At 42.9% G+C, this 13,349-nt stretch overlaps 1 protein-coding gene across 1 annotated transcript in view; it reads right to left on the reverse strand.

Annotated features, from left to right (window-relative positions):
- Positions 1–13,349, reverse strand: part of Osbpl9 (oxysterol binding protein-like 9) — a gene marked incomplete in the record, with an annotated part of 147,682 nt that overhangs the window by 86,099 nt on the left and 48,234 nt on the right. The window contains 1 exon segment of the mRNA XM_005398602.2: positions 5,556–5,634. Coding sequence (XP_005398659.2) covers positions 5,556–5,634 — 79 coding nt within the window.

Consider the following 13,349-nt stretch of genomic DNA (forward strand, 5'->3'; position numbering starts at 1 on the left):
AATTTTATTTGAAGGCAAAATTGAAATAACTGAATGTTTTCAATATTAATGTAAACTACAGACTATCTTGTCTCCTATACGAACTGCTGGTATGAGAATACTTCTGGTCTATAAAAACAATTTCAGGTCTAGGGATGTAACTCAGTGGTACATTTGCCTCGCATGTTCAAGGCCCTACGTTCTCTTCCCACCTCCACAAAACAAACAAATGAAAAACAGTAATGTGAATAAAACTTGCAATAAAAAAGAAAAGAAAAAAAGTAACCTCATATGTTGAAACTAACAGCTTTCATTGTAACCTTTCTGATCATAAGCCTGTTGGCAGTTCTAGCCTACAAAGTTTAATCCTCAACTCTCTTCTCATTTTGATCTCTCCATGGCTTTAACCAAAGACTGAAAATCCAACAGTTTAAACTACCCCACACATGTAATGTGTTCAACCGTTTTTAAATTTGAAGATTTCACATACACATACTCAACCCCATTGCAAAAAAAAAAATTTAAATCTGGAGGCTTCTCTTGAAAAAAGTGGACATCAGCTGGGCATGGTGGCACACATCTATAATCCCCCTACTCAGGAGGCTGAGGCGAGAGAATTGCTGTGAGTTCAAGGCCAGCCTGGGCTACACAGTAAGTTCAAGGTCAGCCTAAAACTACATAGCAAGACCCTGTCTCAAAAAAACAAAACTGAAAAAAATGGGCAATTTGGCAACACTAGGCAAGTGTGACCAAAAGCCTTTGTCTAGAATGAAACAGCACCTACCCCTTTGAATGGGATACCAGCCCTCCAAATTGCTAGTCTGTATCTAGTTTTATATCCAGCTTTGCCCTTACTCATGTACTTATCTGCCTAGCCTTTGGGCGTCCATTTTTCTACCTCTGCTTCCACCTACAGCAATACGCTGATGACAACAAACCTCCATTTATAGCTCAGATTCAGATTCAATTAATATAATCTGCGTGTCATCAAAAGTAAGAGGTCTGCACCATCTCTGTTCTGCAGCAGAGACTGCTCCACATCTGGACAGCACTCAATACTATCTCACCTACCATTTCAAAGCAATCACCAGTTGCAGTCGGTTTACCTCCTAAACACCTCAAATCTACTCCATCTGCCTCCCCCGCTCCCACGGCTTCACTCCATTTGGGCCCCACCAACCAACACAAACTGTCTCACTACAGATGATGGACCGCCTGTGCGCCCAGCCAAAGGCAACGCCTTCACCTGTGCCTTCATTCCCATCTTTTGCCTTGTCCAGGACACTGATCCAATAATTCTCCTTTTTTTCTCTCAACTTCTATTTACTATTGCAGTTAGTAACACAGAAGCATACATAATATTACTTCTCTTATCCTAAAAAACAAAAGCAAAGCCCTGGGAAATTCCCTTGCTGCTACTTCCCCCTCTTCAGCTACCACTATATTTCTAATCTTCCCTTTACAGCAGAACCTGAGAGCCCTATCTGCACCTCTAGTTTTAAAATCACTCTTCTCAAGGTTATCAATGAACTCGTTTGTGTTTTTTTTTGGTAGGGTCTCCCTGTAGTCCAGGCTGGCCTTGAACTCAGTGATTCTCCTGTCTCAGCCTCCCAAGTGCTGGGATTACAGGCATCAGCCACCACGCCCAGTTGAATTCATTATTAGATCCTGTCCTCATCTCACACCATCTGCCCACAGCACTGACACAGCTGCTGACCAGAGCACCACATTCATTTCTTTTCTTTCTCCCTTCTGGTTGCTTCTTTTCAGTCTCTTTTGCTGGTCCTGCCTTCTCCATCCCCTCTGAGGAAATGTTCAAGCGTCCAGTGCACAGTACAGAGACCTCTTCTCTCTACACTTGTTTCCAAATTTTCACAGCCATAAATACCATCTATGTGCCAAGGGCGCCCCATATTTACTTCTCTGGCCCATACTTTCCCCCTGAACTCCACACGCCAGCTCCCCACTGACTTCACCAGGCTGCCCGGTGGACGGCTGCAGCCTGAGGAATGAGCATGTCCACAGCTAGACCCCACTGCCCACACTCCTCCGCCCATCTTCCACCTCAGTCAGGGCAACCCCATTCTGGCTACTCAAGCCAAAAACCTTGCTGTCAACCTCGACTTGTCGTCCTGTCTTGTGCTACCGCTCAGCCTTCAAACTAAGTGCGCCGTACAGCAGATTATTACTTAGCTGTATTAATGGAAACACTAATACATGCAACACATAGATGGACCTTAAAAAAAGCATTCTGAGCTAAAATAAAGCCAATGAAAGAAAATATACACTGTATGGTTCCACCTGGATGAAGTTCCTCAAATGAAAAACCTAATCTATGGCAACAGAAAGCCGATCGGTGGTTGCCTGGGACCAACTTCAAAAAAGTGGACATCAGCTGGGCACTGACTAAAAGGGACTTCAAGGAATCTTTTGGCATGGTGGAAATGTTCCACATCCTAATTGTGGTGCCAGTTACGAGTAAACCTGTTGACACTAGTGAATTATGTAATGTACGTATTTCGGTTTATGTTCTACTTCACTAAGTTGATCATACATACACACAATTGGGCCACTTCTCCCTACCTCCCTACCACACTGCTACCATGTGGGAAGCTCTACTATCTCTCTTCTAGTTTCCCTTCTTTGTCCCTCTGTTTTATTCACCTGTGGTCAGAATGATTCTGTTAAAACATGAAACACATCATTCAACTCTTCTGGACAAAGCCCTCTAATGGCCTTTCCTCTCAGTAAAATGTAACGTCCTCAGCAAGACCACGCAATTTGGCTCCATGACCCTGTGGACCTCATCTCCCACCACTCTGCCCATCCTGATCTGCACTCCCACCAGAAGCGATCTCCTTGCTGCCCTTTAAACGCGGCAGAAACATTCTTTCGCACTTGCTGGCCCTGCCTGGAGTGGTGCTTGCCCACGCCCCAACCCAGCCACAGCTCTACAGCTTGTATCTTCTTCACTTCTTCAGCTCCTTCAGCAAAAGGTACCATGTACCTAGTGAGTCTTCTTGCAGCCACTCTAACATTTACAGACACACACACACACACACACACACACACACACACGTTCTCTCCCCAACCCCTCTCTGTGCGAGGCCCTGCGTTCAATCCCCAGGACCACCAACCCTGACTCCCCAGAAAACATTGACTGTAGATTTGTTTTAGAGATGCATCACCTGTTTTAAAAATTTCAGGTATGTTAGGCTGGGTTGGAAGATGCACATCTCTAACCCCAGTTATGGCCATTTCCCATAACTATAACCCAGCCTGGCCATTTCCATGAGATCCTGTCTTTAAAAGGCTGGTGCCAGGTGTGGTGGCACACCCCTGTAATCCCAGAACTTGGGAGGCTGAGGCAGGAGGAGCACCATGAGTTCGAGGTTAGCCTGGGCTATGAAGTAAGTTCAAGGCCAGGCTAAACGGCACAGCAAAACTTTGTCTCAAACACACACACACAAACACACACACATACACACACACAAAACACCAGTGGAGATGTAGCTCAGTAAGGGAAGTGGAGTGCCCTGAGTTTAATCCACAGTACTAGGCAGGGGAAGTATCTCAGTGGTACAGCCCTTGCCTCAAAGACCCTGGGTTAAATTCCCGGTACTACAAAATGATTAATTTTAAAATTTTTAGCACATTTAAACATATTTTAATGTCTATCAGCCAAATTTGCTATCTACTCTCATCAAGAATTTAAGATTTATCAGACACTCAGAACTTTTTAAACCATATTTGCAGAGACCTTCTGAACAAGGATCAGTCAATGTGAAATAACTCCCATTAGCACCAATGGAAGTAAACAAGGTGTTACTTAGCTCTTTGTAAAAGTCAAATCTCATGTTGCCTAAGACTCTGGTAACTACCATAGCAAAAATCATGAGACCACCTCAGAACTAAAAATTCAAAATTAAAAAATACGTATAGTTCTTACTTATCCTTATTTAAATAATTCATTAGAAGAATGACACCTTATAAGCAAGTCATATAAACATGGGAGTATTAAAGGGGAGATCTGTTTAACATAAATAATTTAAAAATAAAATCAGAAGGTGTAGATGCCTTTGCCCTAGAAATCCAAGTCTCTTCTCCTTTAAATAAGCAAACAGCACAGCTTCTGGAAGTCCAGAAGAGACGCCTCCTTGGTGACTGCAGAGGACAGACTGTCACACTGCAGCCTGCATCTGCATCCAGCAGCTCTTACTTGAAACGCATTAAAGTATTCAACTTCAGTCAAGTAAAGAGTTCCACTGTGTGGGTTATAAGCAGCATTACACACTTAACCTAAAAATAAGGATTCTGAGATTTATCATATGATGAAAAATGTTTTGTAAGTTAAATGCAGTGAAATTTTTCAGGGAAAACATCACTATTTAAGCAGCTCTGAATAAATATTAACAAACAGTAAATATTTTAAAGATAAACAGAAAGAATCAGACAGACCACTACTGACTATGCTGATTTGTCTTATATGAGCTTGTAAAGCTGGTTGTCTCATACGTAAGTTATATCTTTCATTTCTACACATCAATTTCTTAAACAACATAATGAAGAAAAATAACTACAAAATACTGTCCTGTCACAAAAGAACAATAGCTGTCAGAACACCACATATAGCATGTCTGGTCACTCTTAGTCTTCATAACCAAACCATTTTTAAGATATAAGTTTATGTAATATTTATTCATTTTGAGATACCTAGCATCTATAACAGTACACTGACACTTATGGTTTAGAGAAAAGTGCTAACATTTCCAAATTCTCCCATCTCAGCTTCGTGGACTGTTTTAAACATAAAATAGAGGTTATTCTGGACGGGTAAAATAACAAAAACATTAGTACCAAAACTAACAGACACTCCTAATGGATGTGAGCTCATTAGCACATACTTTTATTTGCAGGTTTAGAGCTTTCAAAGCAAGGTGCAATGAGAATGATCATCCAGTACCTTACCCTTTCTACCGGCGAACCATAGCATGCAATGCCGAAACATAGCAGTGGCAGATGGCATTGGTGTTATTAATATAAAAAAGGGTAACAGCAGAGAAGTAACGGCTGGCAGACAAGACACAGAAATACAGATGAAATGAAAGCAAACTTGTAGTTCTTGAAGCAGAGCAAAAACCTTTAAGCGAAAGACTGCACTAGCTTCAATTTACATTTTGAGTTTTACACGGACAAACACTGCAACCTTCACAATCAGTCTTTAGACTCTTCATGCAGAAGCAGAACCATACTCCTCAAGAAAGAAGATCAGCAACCTTCTGTAAACACAAGCCAGCAGCAGCAGCAGCCCATTACTCTGTTTTCACTGATTTTTATCCTTTAAATTTTTAATCTCCAATTGCCGCCAGATCCACAGTCATTTCAAATAGATCTGGATCCACTGCAGATACAAATCCCTGCCTAACCTGCAGTACCACTTCATCCAGAACATTCCTGTGCACTCGCTCATGCAGGATCAGTTGCAAAACCATTCAAATCATTCAGCAAATAACTTAAAAGAGAAGGAAAGAAGCAGTTGGGACTGTGAAGAGAAAGAATCTCTTCTGTAAGCTCACCCTGGAAATGGAAGGTTTTCTGATCAACAGTTATTGTGAAGGTGCTGTCGTCCTCATCGTCTATACCAATCACAGCTCCCTGTGAAACAAAGAGCAAAACCCAATAAGGCAAACGATGACATCAGCAATATTCACTACTGCTACGGCCCTGAAATACTCAATGCACCAAGGACACTGGAAGCAGGCTAGATAGAAAAGAGAAACTCGAGACTCTTTTCTTCCTTGAGGAGGAAGAACGAAAGGAGGGGGCTGGCAGCACACTCCAGTACCCTGCAGAGACACTTTCTACGCCCTGATAAAGGGCGCGGATGAGGTGGGAGGGGGAGGGACAAACAGAGGCTGAACCTGGAATCTGTACAGCATTTAAGAGCCAGTCACTCAGCCTCCCTGAGCTTTAAATTGCTCACTAAAATGGGAATCAGAAACACACACCTGCCTATGTTGTTGTGAGGCTCAAAGAAGGCAGGTGCTCTCGTCAGGCTTTTTCTGGGTTATGCTTGTTAGTGCAGAAATGCCAGATGATATTTGCTTCAAAATACTGGCCAATCCCTTCTTCCAGATGCTCCCATAACCACTTGTATACTGCCGTGCGATTGCAGTTTTCCCACTCTCTGGTTATCTGTTTATATGTCTGCCTCCCCCACCAAACTGCTGTGAGCTCTTAGAAACCTAGAACTGTGTATTTATTTTGACACATGACACTCAAGTACAGAGCATATTGTTATTGTTGTTTGTTTTGTTTTGGGGGATTTTTTTCAGGGTGGGTCTTGCTATGTACTTCAGGCTGGCCTCAACTCACTGTGTAGCCCAAGCTGGCCTCAAATTCATGACAATCTTCCTGCCTCAGTCTCCTGAGTGCTAGGATTATAGGCATGTGCCTCCATACCAGGTCAGAGAATGGTTTTTTTTTTAAAGAAAAGCACGAACAACTCTCCAAATGAGGGGGGGAGAAGGCAAGAAACTGGGCTTATTTTGGGGGGCTGAAGATATAGCTCAGTGATAGAGCACCTGCCTAGCATGTGTCTGACCCTGGGTTCAACCCCCAGAATCACAAAAAAAATTTCTGTAAGTTGTTTATTTTAGTAAAATGGATAGTGTTTGGGTTGGTTTGGGGTTTTTTTGGTTTTTTTTGAGACATGGTCTTGCTATGCAGTTCAGGCTGACCTTGAGCTCATTTTGTAGCACAGATTGGTCTCGAACTTGCAACAATCCTCCTGCCTCAGCCTCCTGAGTGCTGGGATTAGAGGTATACACCACCATGCCCAGCTGCAGAGTTTGAAATCCTTTTTTTTTTTTTTTATTCAACTATACATATTCTGTTAAAACAACAGGAATTAAGGGAAGGGACAGGAAACTCAAATAGTGAGTTTACTGGTCACTATCCTATAGGAATAAGGATGTTAAGTATTCTGAAGAGAAAAACTAAGAGAAAATGGGACAGATCAAACGCTCCATCTTGGTGACAAGTAGTACGCCATATACAAAATCAGAAACCCTGAACATAACTGAAAAGACTCCAGGGGAAAAAATATCACATGAATAAAAGGCTTTGGGGGACTACTCTTATTCCAGAAATACCAGGTAACAGAGGCAAACATCCATCCACCTGGACCTCGATTCTACCCAAATTCCACCCTTCTGACTTATCTTACTTACTCTTCAGTTTCAGATTTGGTGGGAAAATTTATCCCCTTATCAGATAAGGAAAGTGTGTTCAGAAAGTCCAACGACTCACCCAGTGTCACACATGAGTTAATCACCATTGGCATGGTATCTATTATAGTAATTCCATGACAACAAACATAGACATACCTTAGTGGACAAGCAAGTGAGGGAACAGCAGAGTCTAGTTGAGTTAACCTTCTCTGTTTACAATACGTCAACTAAATAATACAAGGCCAGGCATGGTGGCGCACGCCTGTAATCCCAGCACTTGGGAGGCTGAGGCAGGAGGATTGCTTTGAGTTCGAGACCAGCCTGGGCTACAAAGTGAGCTCAAGGCTAGCCTGAACTACATAGTGAGACTCTGTCTCAAAAAGACATAAATAAACAAATAAACAAATAAATAAATAAATAAAACAGTAGTATTCCATTACTAAATACAAACCTATGTGCTAGATACAGCTCTGGGATACATAACAATAGTCCCACTCTTCAAGGAATTTACATTCAATTAGATGAGATAAAACATGTGAAGAGATGAGTGTAACACAAGGCACAGAGTGACCCTTGTGTATAGAGGGCCTTCTCAGGAAGGCCTATATTTATAATCTAGGTCTTAGCCCAGGAAGTTTATATTTGTAATCCCATGAAAAGTTATTGGAATCCTAGTGGACTAATTCCATTCAACCACTTCCAGTGCAATCCATGATGAGAATCAAGACACTTGGGCATATTTGTAGTTTTGGGGAGCCAAGAGTTCCTAAGTCCAGCCACAATGATGGCCATAAAGAACACAGGCCTCGACCCAAAGCCAAACCCAGGTTTTACTCATTCATAAAGGGGGTGGCTTGAGGAAGAGTGACCGGGAGAACCACGGGAAGTAGGTGAGTGCATGAGTGGGGCTAGGTAGCAGGCCTGAAATCACCTCTGCAAATGCAGAGAGAAGGATATGCAGAAAGAGTAATCTGCATAACACAACTGACACAATATTTAATACTTTGGGGCTCGGTGCTTCATCTCTGATGTGTAATCTTTGAAGCCCCAGGAAGTCATAGCTTCTATTCCCAAGGCTGCATCCCAGCGGACAGCAAGGAGCATCGGCTCACACATCCTGCCTTTGATTACAGGCTGCACCCACACCCAGCTACCTCCAGGCTATTTTTTTGAGTTCATCAACTCTTCTCCATCCTCACCACTCCTGTAATTCAGGCTTCCATCATTTCTTGCTCTAGAACGCAATCTCTCTCCTTCATTCTAGCCATCTTCTAATTCGCAGTCCTTCTTATCCCTGGAAAAACACTTCTAAAGCACAGGCTCTTGCAGAATTATACATTTAAATCCTGCCTTGGATCTTCATAAACAGATAAAGTCAACATTACCTCTTAATGCCATTTGAGACTATTCAAAATTAGGTCCCCACAAACTTTCCACTGTGGCAACTCCAGCCTCCTTCCCCACCCCAGAGATCCAATATATACTCAGCCTCCAAGTTTACTCCACACAATGGAGAAAATATCAAGCAATTTTACTTATGTTATTCTTTCGGCTCAATTCCCCACCATTTATGTGGAGGCGGAGACAATGAAGCCCCATATCTCTCTAGCTCCCCCTTCCCTCCACTGCTTTAAAAGAGAAGCTCTTTGAAAAATGGCCAAGACTAAATCTTTCACCCTCTGCTGCAATCTCAGCTCCTTCCTCCCACTGCACCAAACCTCTCTGACAGGCCTCCAAAAGCACTTTAGTGCTCTTTCATTTGTCACACAGCACTTCGCCAAGGTGTTTATGGCTGCTGCTGACCATTTTGTTCTGGAGACCTTTTTCTTCAATGGCCGTTTAGTACCTATACTGTGCTTCAGAATCCTTTCCCCTAGGTACCTCTGATAACGTATATGGCAGAACGCATTCTTTTCTGTGTTACACAATGTTTCCCTCTACCTAAAGGCTGACATTCATAGAGGACTTTGGAACCTAGCTACGTTTCCCATTCCAACCAAGTCTTACCATTACCCTGAGACTCCTTCAACATACATACGCCCAACTCCTCTGACATACTGTCCTGCTCTCAGTTTCTTGATTTGTTCAAAAATAAACTTCATGGGCCAGGTGAGGTGGCATGCAGCTATAACCCCAGCACTCGAGAGGCTGAGGCAGGAGGACTGCTGCAAGTTCAAGGCCAGTCTGGGCTATATAGTCAGCTCAGGGCCAACCTGAACTACATAGTGAGACCCTGTCTCAAAAAAAAGGAAAGTCAAAATTAAACAACAAAAATAAATTTCATAGCCTAATGTGGTGGTGCAGCCCTGTAATCCCAGCACTCTGGGAGGTTGAGGAAAGAGGATGCCAAGTTTGAGACCAGTCTGGGCAATTCAGCAACTTAGCAAGACCCTGTCTCAAAGTAATAAAGGGGGAGTAGGGATGTAGCTCACTGCCAAGGCCCCACATTCAACCCCTCACATTGCAAAAAAGAAAACAGAAAAAAAGGGGGGCGTGGCTGGGCATGCAGCACTGTGCAAAAGCCACTTCACCACCATTTTTATCAAATCACTGTTCCCAAGGCAGTACCCTAGACCTGCACTGTTCAGTGAAATAGCCATTATGTAGATGTATTTAAATTTTAATTAATTAAAATGAAGCAAAATTTTAAAATAACGGGGAGGCGTGGCTCAGTGGGACAGTGCATGCTTACTCAGTATGAGCAAGGCCCTGGGTTCGATCCGTATCACACGAGCCCTATTTCAAATCCTCCACAGCCACTTGATGCTAGTGGCTATGGAACAGGAAGGCACAAACACAAAACATTTCAGTCATTACAGAAAGTTCTACCAGTCTGCACTGTTCGGTACCTTGGCATCACAGAGAACTGCGGTGAACGGCTGACAGTGCCAATTATTAAACATTCTCAATGAGCAAGGCACTATGCTGAGGGTTTTACATACACTACTTCATTTGGGAAAAGTTATTTCTAAATACAACACCCACAAAAATCATAAATGTACAACTCAATAAACACATTCTCCCCTTGTAACTCTTCTAATCGTTTGCCCTCCCCTCCAGCTTAAAGGTAAACACAAGTCTTCATTTCAACATTACGGAGTAGTTTTGTTTGAACTTTACACAGACTGACTCATACTGCTTTTTTGTCATGTATCTATCCTTTTCACACACGTGTGCTGTTACAAATATCCCCACAAAAATCCATTTTCTTAAAAAAAAAAATTTCTTTTTATTTTTTTGGTACCGGCAATCAAACTCAGTACCTTGTGTTTGCCAGGCAGGCGCTGTGCCACTGAGCGATATCTCCGGCCCCAAAAAAACATTTTCTACTTGTCAGTTAGTGGTATACTGATTTTGTGTAGTGGCTCTGTATTCAGTAACCTTGGTAAATTCACTTATCAGCGTTAACAGTGTATCTAGACTGAACTTCCTGGACTCTACGCCTTCTGCTCTGCCCTCCCACCTGAACACTCACCTGCATCGAAACCTCTCTTGCTTCCTTTTCGCCTGTCACAGGAGAAGGGGGTCCCTTCTTCCACCTAAAAGCCAGTTCCTCCACTCATGCTCATCCCTCATTGCCTTTCCTCAGGTCCTCAGCTCTGCCAGTTTCCAACCTCTCTCTCTCTCGCTGGCTCTTCCCCAGCTCCATTTACACACGCTCAAGTCCCCACCCTCTCTGAGCAGCACAACCCTGCGCAAGCCACATCCTCCACGAGCTAGCAAATGACCTGCCTCATTCCCACGTAGTCATGGTCATCAGAATCAGCCAAGCCTCTTGCCTACAATTTTATCTTTCCTTTCGTGGGTGGATGTATAACCAATGGCTCTACTCCACCTTCACACAGGGGAATATGCGATCAGGTTTGCCTGAAACAATCCCGGGTTACTCCGCTGGCCCAGAACAATAATGACGAGGTAAGACTCCCCCTTTCGCGCTCCAGGGTGAAGCGTTCAGTGAATGTGGTCACTGTGCTACAGAGAGGGAGGTCCTTGCCGTTCTCCACATCCCCTACCCAATCTTATCTCATCAAGTTCCACACCTGAACAGCATGAGGCAGGTAAGTGCCCCAACTTCTTTCCCACCACATCTCTGCACACGTTCCCTCTGCCTCCAACATCCTCTCTCCCCGCTCACCTAAGCGCATTACTACCTCCTTACATGCCTAGTAACGCAAACTGCCTCTGGCAATCCATCTATGGAATGGTGTTCTCTGGTACAGGAAAGTTCACCGTTATGCTAACCTAAGAAAGTATCATCATCTTCATTGCAACTCGTCTTTTATGGCCCATTATTTCAACACGATAAACATGGACCTTTTTAGGAACCTTCATGATTTTTTCTGGTTTCAGATGGTCAATTGTTCAAGTTCTGTCAGTACTTGAGCGTTAAGAAAGCAATCAGAGATGCACAGTCTCGTCCAATTGGATGATTTCCTGGCTCCCCCTTCCTCTTTTTTCTACACGCACAGACATACTTCAGACAAGAATCACGGTTCAGGTGCCAAAGATGGAGAGAGAATTCTGTTTCTAAGATTTGGAAAAACAACAGAATTCTGGCTATTTGGGGTTCTATCCCCCTTTGCAAAACGAAAAGTGGCCCGGTGAACTGGTGCCAGAGACAGTAAAGGACTGACACCTCTCCAGGGCAGACTGCTCGTGCAGCTCCCGAGGAACGTGGGGAGTTCTAGGAGCCCGCAGCACAGCTGCTCCCGCCACCCCTCCGGAGCCCTCGCCACCCCCTCGCTGCTGAAATGACCCAGAAACCTACCTTACATTCACACAGTGCCTTTGCGTGTGCTCTCCGAGATACAACAAGAACAAATTAGATATTCAAAACAGGCTCAGAGAAACCAAAACTTTGTTCAAGGTCCAACGACTCTGGGTCTGGCAACTCCTGATCCAAGGCCCTTTCTTTCCAGGACTTTGTGATAATAAACAACGTTCACTAATTACTGCAACACATTTACTAAATGCTTATTCTGGGTCAGGAACCGTAATATCCAGGAGATATCAAAAAGTAAGGTCTATCTCTGCACTAGAGGCAAGAGAACGGAGTCAGTCGCACGGAAGGAAATGGCAAGTTTCAGGGCGGGGCTGCTCAGCAAAGGAGAGGGGGCACGGAGGCAGCTTCAGCATCATCCTTTCGTGGGTTCAGCAAATACTTACTGCACTGTTCTAGGCACCAGTGACAGAGTGCTCAACAACCGGCTTTACAGTTTTCACGCTACACTGTCTGGTGCTTGCTTATGTTGGGAAGACAATACACACACACATTTTTTCCATGGTAAGGAAAATAAACACTGCACACATAAACAGCATCCATGCTGAGATATATATTTACCTTATTTCCACTAATACGAATTGAATATACACATTCTTTATACACTTACTTTTTAAAGTATTCTTTTGTCTTCTATTTTATGCATTCTTTTGGGTCTTTTTTCTTTTTTGTTGATTTGTATTCTTTGTATTTTTCATATTTGTATTCTTTGCATATTAATCCTTTGTAAATATTTGCTCTCCTGTCCACAGGAGAGAAAATGTATTCTGATTGTGGTATTTTTTCTTGTTCAAAGGTTCTAAATTTTGAATTTGTCAAATCTACTACTCACTCTCATCATTGTTTATGCTTTGAGACAGTATTTTCTATCTTGAGGTCATAAAGACATTCACCTATACTTTCAAGTTTAAATTTTCATTTCATAAACTTGCTAAGTGTAGGACTTATTTTTTGTGTAGAGTGTGAGGCTCTTTTTTCTACAAGGACAGCATACTGACCCAGCGTCACCTAGTGATAGTGTCACATGCCTAACTCCCAATACACACAGTGCTACTCAGCTTTCTCTTCGGTCTCACTCGTCTATTTCCTCCTCCTCACATCGATCTCTTACATCTGGAGGCACAAGTCCCTCAGTTCCTTTATTCTCTCCCTTTTACCATTGGAATGACTTTCAGAATCACCTTGCAAGGTTTTTTTTTATAAGTCTAATTGTGGTTTTGATTTAACTCAACGTACTTATAACTTCAGAAGAATGTACTTATATATGTGATATGATATACAATCAGGTATGAAAAGGCCATAGCTTTTCCTTTATTCAGACATTTCCTTAGTCTTCCTATAATGTTTTATAATTTTTT

This window comes from Chinchilla lanigera, unplaced genomic scaffold (genome assembly GCF_000276665.1).
Source record: "Chinchilla lanigera isolate Chin_1 unplaced genomic scaffold, ChiLan1.0 scaffold00063, whole genome shotgun sequence".
NCBI classification, from domain to species: Eukaryota; Metazoa; Chordata; class Mammalia; order Rodentia; family Chinchillidae; genus Chinchilla; species Chinchilla lanigera.